Source organism: Helicoverpa zea, chromosome 17, assembly GCF_022581195.2.
Source record: "Helicoverpa zea isolate HzStark_Cry1AcR chromosome 17, ilHelZeax1.1, whole genome shotgun sequence".
In the NCBI taxonomy this organism is placed as follows: Eukaryota; Metazoa; Arthropoda; class Insecta; order Lepidoptera; family Noctuidae; genus Helicoverpa; species Helicoverpa zea.
Window position 1 is genome coordinate 3201809 of NC_061468.1, and position 20480 is coordinate 3222288.

Here is a 20480-nt window from a genome sequence, read left to right on the forward strand (position 1 = left end):
GATGAAAGGAGAAAAGTTCTGAAAGTCTGCTGCTATTTTGGGACTTTTCATTCCGACTACGGAAGAGAAAGGACGAAGTAACAACAAGCTTCTTTATGTTATAGTTATAATTTAAGCGATAGCGATGATCAAGCGATCCTAGCAAATAGGACGCGTTGCCAAGGATAATGGCCGCGTTGCCACGCGCTCGCACTTTTTGCTGATCCTTTAGATCACACCCTTCTGACATACCCCTCGGCCGGCAACCGGTCAAGCTCGAGGCACCACGCCCCTTCACGACGAACACAATAGCATTTCTATTGAAGTTAACTTTTATTAATTCGTTTGGTTATTGAAAAATGTGCGTTAGGTGAGGTTGACATTTGCTACGCCGTAGCCTTTGCCGCAGCACCATTTGTATTTTCATTGCAATTTGGATGAGAGAAGTTGCGTCTAAAGTAGATTAGGAGTTAAAGTAATAAGCGAAAATGTAAAATAAACATTTTATTTTAATCTTAAACAATAAGAAGATCACACACACATCAAATTCTATCCCCCGGTAAACAACATCTACCTACAGTAACTACGACGAAGCTTAGGTATCTGAAAGCTAGCTGCAGGCACTATAAGGCTGCCTGTCCACCGGAGCCTAACCTAACCGACCTAAAAAACTGCTTCTCAATTTGGATGCGGCTTTCTTAGCAGCTATTGTTGGTACTAATATCTTGGCTGGTCGTCATCGCTGAGCGAGTCCACATCGCTGAGCTCGTTGAGGCTCGGGTCGCAGGCGAGGCAGCGCGAGCCCGCCTCCTGCCAGCACTCTGCGCAGTACACGAAGGGACAGTTCGGCACGCTGCAGCAGTGCCAGCGACCTGATGAGCGCTGTCCTAGAGTATCAGAAATATGGTTTAAGCTTCATGATAAAGGGTAGAAATTTTAGGCACTCAATCCCTATTTATAGGTTTAAATAACTTCGCCCGCTTATTTCAAGGGTCGCAACTGAAAGGATCTCTTTCTCACTCTCTCCCTCTTTTCGTTTATCTTAAGGGACATCACTGGAGATTCCTTACAAAGTCACTCCTGGCTAAATATAAAGCAACATAATCACGCCTTAGTTCTGACCTACTGTCAAAAGAGTCCTAATTCGTAATGGTCTACATCTTAACATTTCACAAATTAGTTGTTCCTACTCACCCGGCCTAGGTTTCGTCTCGCCACATATGAGGCAGGTCATCCTGGCAGCGGGCAGGGCATCCAACCAGCCCAGCATGTAAGGGAACTTCATCCTCAAACTAAGGAGGTTTTCACCAGAGAGATAATGAGCACGTACGGCTTGAACTGCTTTCCTATTAAATTGAAATAAACATGAATACTTTATTATTTTTTCGAAAATAACAAAATGAATCTTTTGGTATAGATATAATCTTTCATGCGCTTAAACTTATTACCTGCGCAACGTTTTTTCCATTTTCATACGTTTTTTGAGGATGTCGTTGTAAAGATGTAATACACGCTGTTTCTCACGACAAGGATAAAAATAGCTGCAGATTAGTCTGAAATAGATGAATCATAAAAACTTAAATAGTGGAGATCAATTGACAAATATAGTTACTTTACATCTGCTATCAAAAAGGTTCAAGAAGATGTTTGTATATAGGTACTCTTACTGATTATAATCCGACATGTTCCTTCTGGAGCCCTTTGTGTACCAGGGCTGGGGTAACTCTTTCGAAATGTAACCAGAATCCATACTATATTATCAGTTTTTATTTTTCTATGGAGCAACTTCTAATTTAGCCAACATACCTTCGCAACCTCAGCGTGTAAGGATTGACATACAACAGCAACAATATCCAGACATATCCGCCGTATATCTTGAGGAAGTATATCGGCGGCATGGCGCGAGGGTGGGGGATGCACAGCCGGTTGGACACGGCGCGTTTGTACCCGGGAGCTGACGAGAGGTTCGATACCAGCCTGCGAAGGAGGGATGCCAGGAAACCTGTACCTTCCACCTTGGGATAGACAAGGAAATGGGTAATTACGGAGTTTAACAGGATATATTTTTTATTGACTCTAGTATTAATGGGAAACGAAAAAGGTATCGTTGACTTCAGCGACTTATAGGGGGTTACATGTGTTGAGTAGAGTTTAGCAAGTCCACTCCTGAAAATATACTTTATCTCCAAAAAATCTTAACACTATATCTGCAGTTTTGGCGTTGCTGTGCCAGAACCTAGGAGTAACTGCATAAACAGGCCTTGAAAAGAACAGTTATATTTATTAATAATTTCACCTCAATTTTCAAGTCCTGCGTCCCTTGCGACACGACATCGCTCTGCGCATGCTGTCGGACCACATCCAAGGCTTCGAAGAACAGCCTGTCCAGCATGACGAAGGTGGTAGCCGTCACCACTTCCAGCATCACCTTGAGGATCTGCGTCACTAGCTTGCCGTGCTGTGACGTTATGTAGGACAGCGAGTGGACGTCTATGTATTTGTTGCGCTCCATCTAGAAGATTATTGACCATAGAAGACTTATGTATGATATGTAAATTCCAATAAATGCGATGGTGACATCGTTAGGCTCAATTACCTAAGCCTTTTTTTTGTAGCATGTCTGAATTTCACATAGTTAACGTTTTATTTATTCCCTAGGTCTTTTCGTAAATAAAAGTCATGACCTTGCAGATTCACGAGACATAAAATATTCTCAGTGGACTAAAATTAACAAATGATGTACGAATTGTAGGTATATTTCTTACCTTCTTCAACGGCAACAGCGTAACAGCATGTTTCTTTTTCCTCTTCTTATCTAACTTCTTGAAGAAGCTGGTAATATAAATGTTGTCAAAGTTGATGCTGGTCAGATACATGTCGTGGTACGTAACCGCTGCCATCACGATGCGTAGAAACAGTAACGCCATGAACACGTTCAGCGTGATGATCACTAATTCCATGATGTTGTGCTTCTCTTCGAACGAGTGGAGCACACGCTCGCCAGTTTCTTTGGCATCCTGGATGTAGATGATAGGGAGTTTATAGAGTGGAAGATGTTAGGGAGATTTTGAATGTATGTGCTGTGATAACTAAGCAAGCCAAGCCTTCCTGATAAGTGGGTTTGTAGAAGATAGTGCAAAAGCAATTCGGCAATAGGAGCAATAGAAGCTCATTGGTAGGTCTGTCTGTTCATTCATGACTCTGAAACAGCAATGCAAACCAATATCTCTAACACGGTACCTAAAAATATCTCTAATAACTATTGTGCCTCTAAGATCTATAAAGATGCATGGATTAGGTAATTACTGTCTACCTGATAATCATACAATTTGCGATGAAACTTTATTTTATATTTGAGATGAATATCATCCATATTCTCGCTTAGTGTCTGTTTTGCGTTTTCCAAAGTCGCAAAACCGTCTCCCACTCCATCACCAATCTGAAATATCAATCTGAAATATTAAAGTTATCACTAGTCTGTCTACATATACGTATAAATATTGGACACCAAAGTCATTATTTATTTTATATGGAACTACGAAGTCGAAGTGTTCTAGTAGGATTATCTATCCCACATTCCCAGTCTAACTAAGGGCCGGGGTATTGGGTTGCCCGGGTAAATGGGTTGAGGAGGTCAGATAGGGTAGTTGTTCCTTATAAAACACTGGTACCTACCCAGCTGCATCCGGTTAGATTGGAAGCCGACCACAACATAGTTGGAAAAAGGCTCGGGAGATGATGATATCTATCCCACATTGCTTGACCCTGGTTTCAAACCCATGCTTATCAACGAACAATCTTTATTAATTTCGAAAATAGAATATCAAATCACTTGTCACCTGTTTCCTACTATTACAGGTGTCACTATCGTGGAAGATCTGCATAAAGTTGCAAATGTTCTGCAACCGGAGTGGCCAGCATAGCATCCAGGATGTCGACGGCGGCGCGGTATAGTAGCAGTTCTCATAGGCCAAGGCAAAGGCCTCGATGCACACAGCCGACGCTTGCGTCAGCTTGTAATAACATCTGTACTCCAACTTCTTTTCGTAAACGCTTTGGTAATAGTCACCCATTGACTTTACCGGTATTTTACTAAAAGACAAAAGGAAAGGCTGTTTGGAAAGATGAAATCAAGTTAGAGAAAAAAAAAATGTGATGAAATATTCGATATCTCCAGGTTTATCCACGCTCTAGGTTAGTTCTAGGTAGGAGACACCAAGAAATTACTTTTGCCTAAAAATATTCCCTAAACATACGGAAATTTCTTCATACCGTTATATTATGATGATACTAACTGATACTTGGCTTCGATATTGTCGGAGCGCATGTCATTTCTCATCAACGTGTCCAGGCTGTTACTCTGGTCTCGATATGTCTGAACTTCAGTATAATCGCACACTTCATGCTCTATCGGAGTTACTATCCCACGGAACGATCTAAAAATGGAATGAAATCAATGAGTAAGACATGGAGATTTAAATTAAACGGACATCATGCATTGTTTTTCGATTGCAAGGCAAGTTATAGATGAAATCTGCGATATCTGCCTAGTGAAGTAATACATTAAATGTAGCAAGTTTTCAGAAAACCTTGTTAAAATGTTGTAAAATATTAATTCAAGTTTGCCTTACTATAATTAGAAAACGTTTAAACTATCGTCAATTTAGATATAATGGGATCGGCCAAGCTTATTTACTCTGCGACAGAGTAGATCTGTCTAGACATAAGTAGGTACTCTTTATGTAGTGGCGTTGGCATAAAAAATAGAGAAATGCATGAAACATTTGTTGGACAGTGGTAGGCACTAATCACGACTGACCCCTGGCTGTCAAATGCAGCGATACACAAGAGAATGTCACACGCATGGCTTGTCGTACGATACGGGTAGTTATACCGGTTGAAGGCTAGGCTTTATAACTTAGTAACAAAATAAAATAGGCGTTTTTTTTTTAAGTTAGCTTGGCTAATTTATCCCTTATATATAACGATTACATTTTGCTTAAGTCTTACTTAAAGAGGGGCTATAGATAGACCTACTTTCTACCCAATAAACATTCCAAACTCTTGGTCAGCTATTATGGAAAACTAAAGGGACTGCTCAACTCAGGATTGCGCTAGTTTGTACAGATTTTATTTCTATGTCTGTATATTTGACATAATCTATGTAGGTATGTTCTTTAGCTAGAACTTAAAAATCTGACAATCCAAATCCAACCTTAACGCGTCCTTCATTTGGTTCATATCACGTTCTAAACTGAGCGCAGTTTTCTTGAAAGGTCCCGCCATCACGCTGTATCTCTCTTTAGTCAGGTTGAAAGACAGCTGTGTGCTGCACGCGAATACTCGCACCACTTCTCTTGCGTTCAGGCCCATGTTTGTGATTGGCCCTAAGGATAAATACAATGGGGATTACTAGAACCTAAATATTACAGCAGGTCAAGAGAGTAATAAAGAGCCCTATATTCGCCAGTCGACGGAAAAGGCTGATATGAAAACGAAGACTGATGAATTAACAATCGCACGTTTTGATAGGTTCCATCCACAGGCTACTTGACCAATTGCATTTTTTTTTTCTTGAAATAAAAATAACTTTGACCCTGTAAATGCACAATTAATTTAAATTTTCTGGTTTAATAAAGAACTGTTCTCTCACCAGCCACAACATAAGTCAAAACGACTGCCTTTAAAACTCCTCGTCCAGCCTTCCCGCAGTACATCGGGAATATAAGCAGACATATACATCTTATTTGTATCGATAAAGCGTTACCTATACCTAGAAGAATATAGTCCATAGTTATCAATCACAATCTAGAAAAATCCGCTAAACAGGAAAGTGCTAACAGATATGAAGAGCCCAGCAGCTGTTTACCTAGCTATAAACTAACTTTAGGCGGACTTTTCTTTTGAAAATTAGGTATATTGACTTTACTCCATTCAAAAAATGCTCATTTATAAGTAGTAATAAGTAATTTTTTATTGACTTTTTAGGGACTTGGGCGTGTGCCTTAGCGAAGAAACCATTTATATGTAGGGGAGATGTAGGTAATGGGGATCACTTAAGAGAGAATTGAAATAAAACCATATCTATTAATCATTTATTTATTGTTTTGCTCTTATAATGAACTTTACTTATTTTACTAACAATTGAGATCAACTTAATCAATTTGGCTTATTAATTTTGGAATAATAAAGGTTTAAAAAAATATTTGTTTGATCACCATTGTCAACATCGGTTGGCAATGGTGGTCAGCATGTGGACATTAGTGATCAACACGTATCGCACACATAATTCTGAGCAGAGTCCCACCCAGTGCAGTCGGCATGAGCCCAAAGCTCTCAAGAAGTGCACCGGTACCATATTTCGCGGTCTCGTCCAAATTTGCCACATACAATATACATGTTACCAGCGCCTTGGCATAACTCGTCCGTATTTACGTCTGACATCGAAGTATCATTCGAATCCTGAAGAATTTTCTTCTTAACCTTCTCAACATTGCTCTTCTGTGGCTTGCTTTCTTTCCCACTCCTTTTCCCTTGCCTTTTAAAGCTTTAGCCTACCTCTTATTTTCCACATGATTCCAATTGTATACATGGGCGAAAAGGAGAAAAAAATCCTCACAAAAAAAGTAACAGACACAACAACAATCTGATTTTTTTATTACAATCTCAAATGTTACGATTATTACATACTAACTTCCGCCAGCGGCTTCGCCCGCGTGGTATGTTGATAAAAAGTATTAGTATTAGCTTATGTGTTAATCCAGGGTATCACCTATCTACATACCAAATTTCAATCAAATCGGTCCAGCCGTTTTTGCGTGATTGAATAACAAACATACATCCATACATTCTCACAAACTTTCACATTTATAAGTAGGACTACACGTACGGAAAAAAAAGCGTAGTAATTTAAGACTTACCTTCAAATGTCGAACTTAAAAAATTAGAACAAAATGGTGCAAAATATTCTCACAGCTGTTTCTCACTAGGGCGTCGCGCGATGATTTGAGTCCCCTACCCGCGCCCGGGAATGTCTAAAGCTAGCGCGTGGGTATGTTAGAATCACTTGGTTGCGTTCGTATTTTGTTATTATGTGGTGACCACCATTGCCAACTGACTCCGATTGCATACATCTCCCCTAAGCATCAGTAGACGGGATTTGAATATACTGCAAGAACGATACATAATAAACTTACCAAGTAATAAACTTATAACTAATGATAGTGTAAATCCTGTATTATTAGGAAAAGGTATCCTCTTCAACAAATAGTAATAATATGCTTGGCCCAATAAAAATCCACATATAAAACTGGTGCATCTCAAATTTCTTTTTTGATTACAATCTGAGAAGAATAATCTGTACAATGGAGGACATAGAAAACAAAAACATCTTCCTAGGAATCGTAACGTGCGCAAACACATTTATAAATAAGTGCAAAATAAATATTATTGTTGTGGAATGTGTTGACAATTGTATTTCTTATCTGTAGATGCTGATAAGGAGTTGTTTTTTTTATATTCTGAGTCAAAGTTTGCACCATAGAGGCTTTTGCACTTTTTGCACGTAGGTGTAGAGAATGGAGGTTTCTTTTCAATTTTTTTTTCACAAGAAAGCTCGATGTTTTCTGCAAAGAATTCTGTAGATCGCAATCATATAATTTCGTACTGTTTTAATATCGTAAATAAGATCCTAAAACCATACGTCCAACTGTCCCTTACGAAAATATTAGCCACTGCAACGCAGTGCGCTCAGATGACTCAATAATTCCATAATAGAAAGCTAAATAAAACAACATGTAAATGTATAATCAAATTTATTTTCGATCATTGTTTAGTATAATTAGTCTTATCAAATTCAATACGTCTTGTATAGAGAACCTAGGTACTTACTGAGATGAGTTTAAAGAAAGTGCCTCAAGCAATCAACAGTAGCATTTCGAATGCCAATTTACAATAAATTAACGAATTGCTAATCCCGCGACTAACCTCTATTAAACTTCAACACATTTCAACAAAATTTTGCTATTTATTTAATGAAAATGCTGTTCTGTTACATATATACTTGTGTAAATATAAATGCTATATTTCGTACATAACAAGGGTTCACTTGTGGACAACATTATCTTAGTTATTGCTTTTCAATATCAATCGGGACAACCGTGCTCTTAAATATAAATAAAACAAAGTCATTAAGTTATATTTAAAATTAAGTAGCTCTTAGACCAGTTACAAAACTCCTACAGATCACATTGACGATACAATTTAGTGTACAACATGCCAGGCGGGAGCGACTATGCGTAGCAATAATAGCTTAAAGCATAGCTTTAGTGAACATCTATACATAATCTTATATCTTAAGATAAACAAGTCTTATGCCAATTGCATTAACCAACAAAAACTAAGGCGAATTCAAGACAAAAAAATAATAATTAAATAGATGAAATGACGTATGTACTTCGTGATATTTTTGGCGATAATGTCAATTTGACACTTTTTACCTATAAAACGATAGTGAAAAATAATCTGGGACTCCCAATATGACTATTCAGTTCAAATAACATAGTTCGTATTACAAAGTGAACCCAATCTCTTGTCCCTATACGTAAGGCGAACTAACACGACTGCGACAAGACATGCGTGCGAATTTAAGCGCTAAATACTGTCGTTATGAAAACTATTATAACTCGACTAAATAAAAAAGTCTACACTTAATCTTATCGGTAGTTGATTCAGATGACTATCTCATGTGTTCGTATCATAAAAGCTTTTGACACATAACATCAAAATATTATACAACCAAATTAAGAACAACACATATCTCAAAGTGTAGTCCTGCAAAATTACGACTATTCAATTCAATCAACTTATAATTTCTACCGACAACTTTATCGCGCAAATGTGGAACCACATGCTGTCACTGTCATGCTAGTTGTGAAAGGAAGTTGTGCGAGCGAGACAAGTCAAGCGGGTTGGAACGAGTGGTGTAGGTGACGAGCGTTACGCGAGCGCGATGGGCGGGTCTTCGTCGTCGTGTTCGGTTATCATCGGCTCCGGCTTGTCGTCCACTTCGGGAACTTCCAGGATTTTAGGTCCGTACAGCAGCAGGTATGCGCAGTGCCAGTCACCTGGGAGTAGGAAATTGAGGGGAAGTTAAAAAAAAATATGATTGAGGAGAACCAGGGAGTTTCAGGAACACTGTAAAATCATAGTTATTTGAAGTTATCGGCATTTACAGTAAAAAGTAACCCGAAAAACGAACGTACGAGGCGAAAATTACTGTAATCACAAAACAGAACTCGTTACGAAATTTTAGTTTTCTGGCCGTAATTCAATATTGTTATTGTTTAGGTTGGTGGGGATAAACTCGATGTAGTAGGGAACATTTTGAACCGCATCATGACGCTTAACTTGACGCTGCAACGTTGCCTAGTTTCCTGCAACTTTAGTACTGCAGATGCTGAGAAACATTTTTTTGCCATTTGCTCTCTAGTGTATTCAAGCCGACGTCACGGCTCGAGTAGCCGCGCAGAAAACAATTCTAGGTATCGGCGGGCGCCGGGGGTGAGGGAGGGACATAAGCGTGGACTAGGGATTGGAATTCAGCTGAGGAACGACATTGAGCTTAGTAAAAAATGTACCCACCTCCGCCGCTGAGCTTGAGCACCTCATCCTCGGTGACGGGCGTGACGGCGTCGTCGTCGCAGCGCAGCCACGCGTCGCCGCGCGACACCCACGCCACGTAGTGCCCCGACGACGACGAGCGGCCGCGGTGTGTCAGCACCGCCTGCAGACGGTAGTAGCCGCTGTTGTTGCTGCCTACGTCTGTGGGAATAAGAAAAAAAAATTGTAAATGATGAGGAAAATATCACCATCCAACTATGCTGATGAGTATCAATGTCTTACATAAGACTACCTATGTATGCTATATGTGAAAAATATGTGAAAACAGCATTCAAACATCTCTTGAAATACAATGGCAACTTTGAGAACAAAGATGCTGGATTACTAAAACATTTCCTAGCCTTTTCCTAATTATGTCTGGCTCAGTTTTTAGTCTACACAGCCTGTTTTACATGGGAGCTGTCAGCTGATGGAGCAACTTCCAATTTGAACTAATCAGTCCAGTTAACTGGGTGCTCAATTTCTCCATAAGACATTTGTCAGACTTTCTGGCTTTTACCTAAACCAATAAAATCCGGAAAAAAACAATTGTGGATGAATACAATAATATATAAGTTTTACCATTAGGGAACCAGTAAGGGATGGATCTCGTTGGGTCCTTCTTCTTAACGTCCTTTGTACTGTCGCCGTGGTTCTTAGAACTTAACGATGTCTCCACTGTCGCGTCCTCGTATTCCTGTAAGATTAATAGAAAAACGATTTGGCTTGATATTTTGAGAAATTGTGTAAATGATGAAAAGAAAAAAGGATGTTTAAATATTGAAAATATTAACATCACCTTAATGATAAAAGTCATTTAAAATTGCCAGTGTAATCGATTGAAGTAAATGAAAAATTATACCTGATGTGGATGAAACTCTATTAGGCTTTGAAGCTACAACTGACCCGAATTTTTATACATATATAGGATAGAACCTGAGCAATATAATAATAGGCAACTTTTTAACGGAGATCTAGCAGTACTGCAGTTCCTTTATTACGTCGGTGGAAACTGCGGGGAACTGGTAGTGCTACTTTTAATACAGATTACAAATCTGACCTTAAACTTATTCCTCATGGGCATGAGCCTCTCCTGCAGCTCGGGCGAGCACAGCTCGTAGACGTCGAGCTCGAGCGGGAACTTCACGTCCTTCAGGATCTTGGCGTTGATGGACTCCTTCTCCTTGTAGTAGAAGCGCACGAACTGCACCGTCAGGTACGCAGGGAGACGGCTGATTTTGCTCTGAAAACCAATACATTTTGGTTATATGCACATGAAACTTGAATATGTGAATAAAAAATAAACTCGTTTCTAACTGTCCATGTCAAAATTACGAGTATTAGTATGAGTACGATCTAACGATTGTATAATACAATTTTATAATTATTTGCTAAGATTTTCTGTGGTAAAAAACTGCTGCCTGCTTACAGTTGGAGAGCGACGCTCCAGTGCTATGAATCGGTGAAAAATAGCATACAATGTCGGTGAAAGAACCTTAAAAATCGAATCCAATTTATTCAAATTTCTCTGTTTCTCCTTACCGCAGCGTCGCTCGATTTCTATGTACTTCTATTCTTAATGATATCTATTAACTTACGGTTTTTGTGTAGATCGCGTCTCTGCCAAGGGTTTGTGACATTTTTGTGATTTGCTCTGACATTTTCTGTAAAGGTAAAAAAAAAAATTATAATAAGACAAATCTCCTTCACATTTCATTAGCAGTTAACTGCAGAAGTAATAATAAATTCTTTATCTGCCTTTTTTGACTGATCCAAAGTGTCGTTATGTTGCAATCTTGTTCTCTTTTTAAAAAAAAATATATACTCTTTTTTATGATAATGATGTATCCATCCTATATCCCATAAACTCTCAACTCACAGATCTGAGCCCCGACTGCAGATACTTGACGTCCTGCGAGATGAAGCAGGAGAGCTGCAGGAAGGTCTCGGTGGTGCGGGACGGCGCCTCCTCCGCCTCCGCGCACACCAGCTCCACGTCCAGAGTGCCGCCGAAGTACTGCTCGATCACTGTCGACCTGGGTAACATGGTCATTTTGTTACAAAACTTATTTTTAATCGAGTTAAGTCTAGTGTCAATAGAGAAGTGAAATGAAATACAAACGTATGTAGTTAAAAATAGGTACTTCAAAATTATATTAAAATGACTATGTTGGGATTGATTTTCCAGAATTATTTATGATGCTAGTAGTATGCAAATGAAATAAAAATGTAGTTGTCGAAAAGCAGAAAGATTTATGTGGTTACGCAACAAAATTTCGAGCACAAGTCCGAGTATGTGTCCTTCCTTTCCCCCGCCACCAGCACCAGAACACTCGCGCAATATTCAACCCGCCACGCGCAATATTAAGTGATGACAAAAAGTTTGAGGAGAAGTATACCTGTTAGAGGGCTGGTTGGGCGCGGCGGGCAGGCGGGCCTGCAGCGCGCGGATGATCTCGGCCCAGCACTCGGAGGCGTCCTGCTGCGCCAGGCCGCCGGCGGGCCCGCGCTCGGCGAAGCGCGGCGCCGTGGCGTGCAGCGCGCGCAGCAGCTTGGCGGCCGCGCCCGCGCACGCGCCCGCGCCGCCGCCCTCCAGCGCCGCCAGCGTGTCGCTCAGCGCCGCCGTCAGCTCGCCCGCCGCGCCGCCGCCGGACGCTACACAAAACATTATGTTACTTGTATTACACAATACTAGATAGACTCCGAAACTATATCGAAGCGATTTGGAAAGCTATTTCAGTGTTGGGAAGCTTTACTATGTAGTCCCCAGGCCGGCGAACAAATTTTTTTGATACATATACATTTAAGACTTTGTGAGTGCCTTCCTTACGATGAGTCCGACAAACTTTTCGAATGCGCAAATTTTGGTGCCGCTGCGTTTTTTAATGCTTGACTCCTGAAATTGTCGATATGACGTCACTATGGCTCTTCGTACATACACGTTTCATCTTTTGAGATTCGTTTAATAAAGTTAACTAGAGAATGGTGGTCAACTTGTCCGATAAAGATCGTGCTGCGTTTGGAGTGTCCACCATCCTGAAAATGTCGATATGACGTCACTATGACTCTTCGTACATACCTGTTTCATTTTTTGAGATTCGTTTAACAAAGTTAACTAGAAAATGGTGGTCAACTTGTCCGATAAAGATCGTGCTGCGTTTGGAGTGTCCACCATCCTGAAAATGTCGGTATGACGTCACTACGACTCTTCGTACATACCTGTTTCATTTTTTGAGATTTGTTTAATAAAGTTAACTAGAAAATTGTGGTAAGCTTGTCCGACAAAGATCATGCTGCATATGGAGTGTCCACCGTCCGGAAAATATAGATATATTTTAAGATTTGGTATAAAGTACTGACAATTGGTGTGAAGTATGTTAATAGTAAATGTTGCATTTAGGAAGTCGTTTTGAATGATATATGTATCATTACTACAGGAGGGATTTATTAACTTGAAAACACCTATCGATAAAATAATCTTATATAAGCTCTAGCTTCTGAAATACTAACAATTCGCCGAAGTTTTTTTAATATGAAATGTTGCATTTAAAAACGTCTTTTGAATGATGTATAACTCATTACTAGAGATGTGATTTATTTAACTGAAAACATCTATCAATAATTATAATTTTAAATAAGCTCTAGCTTCTAAACTACTAACAATTTGTCGGAAGTATGTTAACACGAAATGTTTCATTTGGAAAGGTTTTTCAAATAATATACAGGGTGTTTGGCGCATGGACCGACACAATTTTTTGGGGGATTCGTGAGGCCATGTACTAGTTTTCACTCATAGACCCAATGTCCTATATGTCACTGTATTCGAGATACGATTTTTTTTGTTTGTTTTTAAAAATTACCGGAACTATCACCTTTAAAACGCTATAACTTTTCAGTCTGTTGTCGAATTTACACCAAATCACTTTCATTGCGTTCTCTGATGTATTATTATTCCAAATAAAACATAAATTCATAGCACTAGATGGAAAAAAAATACTTGTTGAGCTTCCAAAGTCTTAAAAATGAAAAAACGTATGAAAAATGTCAAATTCAAAATTAATTATAAAAAAAAGTAAAAGCTTTTATGAACTTCATTTAATAAAAAAAAAATGCCTACTTAATACCCTTTCCAACGATATGCCACATGGGTGTGAAATCATTAATAATGTCGTCACAAACCTAAAGGTACACATTAACCAGTGCCAGGGTAATGAAAACACAAAAATGTTTTAAAATGTTTTAATTAAATTTAAGTTATAAATTATGTTCAAAATGACTGCCTCTGTTGCGAATGCATGCACGGCATCTTTTTCTAATTTCTACAGTCGTCGTCCTCAGTCGCATTTCTGCTTTCATAATTTCAAAGGCGCAATTTATTCTTTCGATTAAAATTTCTCTTGTGGGTACTTCAGTCGCATACACAATTTCTTTTGCACGGCCCCAGACATAAAAATCCAAGGGCGTCAGGTCTGGTGAACGTGCAGGCCAAGGAATTGGGCCGCCTCTTCCGATCCATGAATTTGGAAAACAGTTGTCCAAATGTTCTCGCACGTCTCGCTGGTAATGTGCTGGACAGCCATCATTTTGGAAAATAATTGGTTCTCCATCTAATACTGGTAATACCAATTCAGGTAAATCTTCGAGTAAAAAATTCAAATAATTTTCTCCGGTCAGGCGCTCTGGTAAGAAATGTGGACCGATCAGGTGTCTTCCAATAACCCCCGCCCAAACGTTTACACTAAACTTAGTTTGAAAGGAACTTTGTCTTTTCTTGCGGGGATTTTGTCTTTTTTGCGCCCAATGGTGAAGGTTGTGGAGATTCACAATTCCCTCGTGATTAAAATTGGATTCATCAGTCCACAAAATTCTTTTTAAAAAATTTGTATCATCTACGTCCGTATGCATCATAAATCGGCAAAAATCGAGCCGTCTCCTGTGATCATCATCTATGAGACCTAGAACAATCCATTAAAGACTGGTAAAAATTCACTTTTTGAATGGCAAAAACTAACATAAATTTAAAAGATAAAATTAGAAAAAATAAAAGTTACTAGGTATTTATTTGAAAAACGAACCAGTAAAGCTACAAGGATATTTGTAAACGTTTAAAATAAGTGTATGGTTAAAACCATTTTAAAATACAAGTTTTTTGGGTGCAAAATTTCAGCACAATAAGGTCGAAGATAACTGGTTCAAAATTTAGTTTTACGATTTCGCCTGATAAAATAAATAAAGTACTTAACGTACCTTGAACAGAAGTGTAGTGATACGCATGCTTTCCATTTTCCCGAAGAACTGACCAAACTTTCCAAACCGACAAGTGAAGTCTTTCAGCTACAACTCGAATACTTGTCGTTGGATCCTCATCAAAAGCTTGCAAAATGCTTTCATCAATTACAACATTATGTTGCCTCACATTAACGCGAGGCTCTTGGAAATTTATGTTTCCAGTCTCCCTCAGACGTCGATAGGTTGTAGCAAACGTCTCGTGGTGTGGTATACGCCGGTTAGGATAACGCTGCTGGTAAATTCTACGCGCTTCACGAGCGTTACAATTAGCGCTGCCATATGCCAACAACATGTCAGCATACTCTTCGTTGCTGAAGTTAGGCATTGTAACAAGCACGGTGAATACACCAACAGTTTAACAGAAAAGTTCAACAAACAAAACTTAACAAAAACAAACTTTAACAAAAAACAACGAAATAGGAAAACGTGAAATACACGGACACTTCCGATAGCAGAGATAGTCAAATCTCGACTAAAAAAGGATCACATAACAAACTCCAACCCAATGATAGACAAAGACAAGAGATATTTTTCATGCGTAAGAAAGAGACAGGCAGTTTACCTGCCAATTACCTGCTTACCATTGTTCTATCAAACGGGTTCGTTGTTAGAGACGTTAGAGTGCGTGTTCGTTCCTGCTCTGATTTTGACGACATTATTAATGATTTCACACCCATGTGGCATATCGTTGGAAAGGGTATTAAGTAGGCAATTTTTTTTTATTAAACGAAGTTCATAAAAGCTTTTACTTTTTTTTATAATTAATTTTGAATTTGACATTTTTCATACGTTTTTTCATTTTTAAGAGTTTGGAAGCTCAACAAGTATTTTTTTTCCATCTAGTGCTATGAATTTATGTTTTATTTGGAATAATAATACATCAGAGAACGCAATGAAAGTGATTTGGTGTAAATTCGACAACAGACTGAAAAGTTATAGCGTTTTAAAGGTGATAGTTCCGGTAATTTTTAAAAACAAACAAAAAAAATCGTATCTCGAATACAGTGACATATAGGACATTGGGTCTATGAGTGAAAACTAGTACATGGCCTCACGAATCCCCCAAAAATTTTTGTCGGTCCATGCGCCAAACACCCTGTATAATTTGTTACTAAAGAAGTAATGGATTAGCTTGACAGAACCTACCGATAATATATTCTTAGAAAAGCTCTAGCTTTTAAAGTACTAACAATTTGTCGGAGTTATGCTAATACAACCTTGCGCTTAAAAAGATCTTTTGATTGAAATATGGCTCATAACTTCAAGTGAGATGTTATTCCTTAACACAATGTAAAGTATCAATAATATGCCTTAGGTCAGTTATGTCTTCCAAAATACTAAGAATCGGTAAGTGGTATGTTAAGACGGAATATAGCGCTTAAAAAGATCTTTCGATTGACATATGGTTCATACCTAGAGGTGGGACATTATTCCCTAACATAGTAAAACCTATCGATCATCATCCTCCGAGCCTTTTTCCCAATCATGTTGGGGTCGGCTTCCAGTCTAACCGGATTCAGCTGAGTACCAGTGCTTTACAAGAAGCGACTGCCTATCTGACCTCCTCAACCCAGTTACCCGGGCAACCCGATACCCCTTGGTTAGACTGGTGTCAGACTTACTGGCTTCTGACTACCCGTAACGACTGCCAAGGATGTTCAACGACAGCCGGGACCTACAGTTTAACGTGCCATCCGAAACACAGTCAATGGTGTCTAAGATATACTTAGAAAGTACATACAAACTTAGAAAAGTTGCATTGGTACTTGCCTGGCCTGGGATCGAACCTGCGCCCTCATACTTGAGAGGTTGGTCCTTTACCCACTAGGCCACCACGACATTTTACTGAATTTTAATGAATTTTGACATCACGACACGATAGTAAAACCTATCGATAATACGCCTTATTTGGGCTATATCTTCTAAAATACTAAGAATTGATAAGTGGTATGTTGAGACAAAATGTTGCACTTAAAAAGACCTTTTGATTGACATATAGTCCATTAATAGATGTGGGATATTATTCCTTAGCATAAAATAAACTATCAACAATATGTCTTAGTCAGGCTACTTTTTCTAAAATAGTAATTAAAATTGGTAAGTAGTATGCCAATTTAATATACTTAAATAATGCACGTGAATATTTAAGTCAGAAATTGACAAAAAGAATAAACTTCTTCCAATTGTAATATTTTTTTCTCTTTTTCTTGTCGAACTGACTATTTGCCTCACTACATTTGTCGGACAAGTCGATATTTGCAATAAGAATAGTATTATCTATCATTGTTGTATTTGACCGACATGTATGTATGGGGAGACACAGTGACGTCATATCGACATGTTTCGGATGGTGGACACTCCAAACGCAGCATGATCTTTATCGGACAAGTTGACCACAATTTTCTAGTTAACTTTATTAAACAAACCTCAAAAAATGAAACGTGTATGTACGAAGAGTCGTAGTGACGTCATACCGACATTTTCAGGATGGTGGACACTCCAAACGCAGCACGATCTTTATCGGACAAGTTGACCACCATTCTCTAGTTAACTTTATTAAACGAATCTCAAAAAATGAAACGTGTATGTACGAAGAGCCATAGTGACGTTATATCGACAATTTCAGGAGTCAAGCATTAAAAAACGCAGCGGCACCAAAATTTGCGCATTCGAAAAGTTTGTCGGACTCATCGTAAGGAAGACACTCACAAAGCCTTAAATGTATATGTATCAAAAAAAAATTTGTTCGCCGGCCTGGGGACTAATGCAAATGTTTAGAAAAATAAACATAAATATAGTAAAATAGGAAGCAAGAACCATATCTCTCCATTAAAAGAGTATGCTAAGATAAACTAGCGTATTTTGATTAAAACCTAAGAAATAATTTGGTGTACATATTATTGTTCCCTTAGGTCTAATTCTATTGGTCTTATTCACTTTTCATATTCTGTGTTGGTAATACATACTTTTTTCAATTCAATAGAAATTGTAATTCAGTTAACTTATACCAGGAAATATCTATAAAAAGATTTTTTAATTTCATGCATAATCAAATAAAAGGAACTTACATTTATCATAACTAAGTAAGGCATTCTTAAGTTCAGGTACTGTTTTGAGGCACTGCACTGTCGCGTTCATGTAGCAAGTGTTGCCCAAATTGATCAGACCCTCTGGCAAATCCAACTGAAACAAACATACACCAGTTTATAAGTACTCCTAAAAAATGAGCTACATTTACCATAATATATCATACATTATATCACATTATACATCAGATATTTAGCAACAACAACTATGCTCAGATCCATCTGTGGAACACATCTACACAAGCCTTTGCGCAGACACAAGTGTACCCCCCATTTCCTCAATCACAAGCTATCCGACACAACTCAAGAGAGAATAAGGGACCAACATTTACGTTTTACCTGAAGAACAGGTGTATCGTCACTTTCTAACTAAACTATGACATACACATATACAGCAATCTGCTGGGCAATACAATATTTCTTTGATGACAGTAAGGCCATGATTTTAAATAGTTTACATCATAATACTCACAGCTGTGGCCAGTTCTGACTCATTCATGTCTTCAACAAAGCGTGTCTGCTCCACGGGGGCAGCAGGCACATCCTCCTCCTTGCTGCCCATCACCAGCACCAATGCATTCTAGAATATCACAACACTGTTTTAGTTTATTGGTGAAAAAATATACTACTATACAAATACTAACATATTATTATAAATATGGCATTTGTTTGTTTGTTCCTCTTTTATGTAAAAACAACTGGATGGATTTTGATGAAACTTGGTATGTACAACAACAAGGCTTATGTATTGGACATTATGTCAATTTTTTATGTGCTCAAGGTATTGAGCAGGACAAGAGTGAAATAGTGTTTGGATTGTCCCTTCATTTATGTATGAAGTCTATAAATTTATCATATTTAACTATATACAGAATATTTTAGTTCATTAATCATTTTATCATTCAAATAACACACAGTAAACTAAAAATAGTATCCTCAGCATATACTAAAAGAGTTTGTTTTAAAAATACTAATTTATGTATAAATGAGTCATTGGCCTTGTCACATGTTTACCTCAAACACAAGGTGACAGGTCATTGAATTGTAGTTAGTGATGCTTTCAATAAGTTTCCACTTTTAATAAAATGTAAGAGTGTAAAATGTGAATGTAAGAGTATTTGTTGACTATTCTTCCTGTATATATATATTTTTTATGCTTTTTGCACATGGTGTCAAAATAAATGGTATTTCCTATCAGATGCTAAATGTGCAACATATTTTCTACAGCTTATTAGTTTTCATAAATAATTTTCTTTAAAAAGGTGAACAATAATCAAATTCCACTTTTAGGAGTTTGATTTACATCAATTTGAATACTATTGTGATATTATACACTTTAATACTTATATCTTTCTACTTATATAGTTAAGTTGAACTTTTATTTACATGAAATTGCATACTACTGCTGCTTTGGTCCTAATTTAAATTATTTAACTACTTACATTAGTCAACTTGAAGTTTGCCCACGAGTCGTCCCTCAGTGTGACTCCCTTGCAGACCACCTTCTGCCTCTCCGGCTGCACCCCGGTCAGGGCGAAGATTTGTGCCTTGAACACCACGGGATCATCATCCGTATTCACCTCCACTCCTGGGTACATCTCCTTGCCCCATTTTACCTTAACTGGATGTACAAATAATTAATAGATATTAACTTTAACAGGTATCTGTGGAGATCTAAGGGGGAGGCCTATGTTAATAGATATAATTATTAATTTTCTGATACTAGGACTCTTTTATGTAGTGAATAGTATGTAGTGGTATTCTTCTAACAGTGAAAATACTTATAACTACCAAGGAAACACGATTAGTCGACACTTTATTTATTTTTCGTGTTTGTGCATTATGAGTGAACCCATTGACAAAACATCGAAACTTCATGCAGTATCAAATGAGTTTCAGTATTCATCTCTGCTGCATTGTGGAAAATAAGATTCTTATTCAAGAAAACATACCGAATGCCGGGTACGTTTCACGGACGAATAAGGAAGCGTCATGACGATGCACTTTTACTAATTACAATAACTCTTATCGTCTTAGTACTACAAATATGTTTTAAAATGTATCTATGCGAAAAGAGTCATTTAAAATGTTAATTGAAAAAATAAAAGTTAAATGACAGTTGGAAAAGCGATAACCTCAATGCTGAATGATGTAGCATTTTCTGAAAGTAACAAGTAAATAACTCTAGCAATTACCTGAAACCTTAGGCATTATGGAGTATTGCCACGCAACACTTTACTGCAGAAGATAAATTCAAATTCACATAAACTTGCGAGAAATTGAAAGTCACGATTTGCATCCGGACTGATGACAAAATTGACAGATAGATTTTGGAAATGACAGAGCTATACTGTAATGACATAAAAATTACATAGACAAAAAAAGTGACGTTCCATTTCAAGCAGAAAATGGTCTGCGATACAAAATTGTTCCATTTTTCTTACATTGTTTTATTTTTTAAGTAAT

At 38.0% G+C, this 20480-nt stretch overlaps 2 protein-coding genes across 2 annotated transcripts; both read right to left on the minus strand.

Moving 5' to 3' along the window:
- Positions 1-468: 468 nt before the first annotated feature.
- LOC124638477 (protein sneaky-like) lies at positions 469-7681 on the minus strand. Its single transcript, XM_047175448.1, has 12 exons — positions 7176-7681; positions 5633-5752; positions 5168-5366; positions 4275-4415; positions 3819-4071; positions 3293-3418; positions 2745-2996; positions 2276-2491; positions 1786-1994; positions 1428-1532; positions 1174-1325; positions 469-866 (listed from the first exon to the last, which is right to left on the minus strand). Exons 1-12 carry the CDS (start codon positions 7399-7401, stop codon positions 697-699), a joined length of 2169 nt encoding a protein of 722 aa, XP_047031404.1. The 5' UTR covers positions 7402-7681; the 3' UTR covers positions 469-696.
- Positions 7682-7776: 95 nt separating this feature from the next.
- On the minus strand, positions 7777-20364 carry LOC124638213 (ubiquitin carboxyl-terminal hydrolase 14). The gene is made up of 11 exons (XM_047175111.1): positions 20210-20364; positions 19457-19635; positions 18487-18594; positions 17997-18111; positions 12039-12294; positions 11519-11675; positions 11238-11303; positions 10700-10882; positions 10222-10336; positions 9622-9801; positions 7777-9104 (listed from the first exon to the last, which is right to left on the minus strand). Exons 1-11 carry the CDS (start codon positions 20223-20225, stop codon positions 8977-8979), a joined length of 1503 nt encoding a protein of 500 aa, XP_047031067.1. The 5' UTR covers positions 20226-20364; the 3' UTR covers positions 7777-8976.
- Positions 20365-20480: the final 116 nt, after the last annotated feature.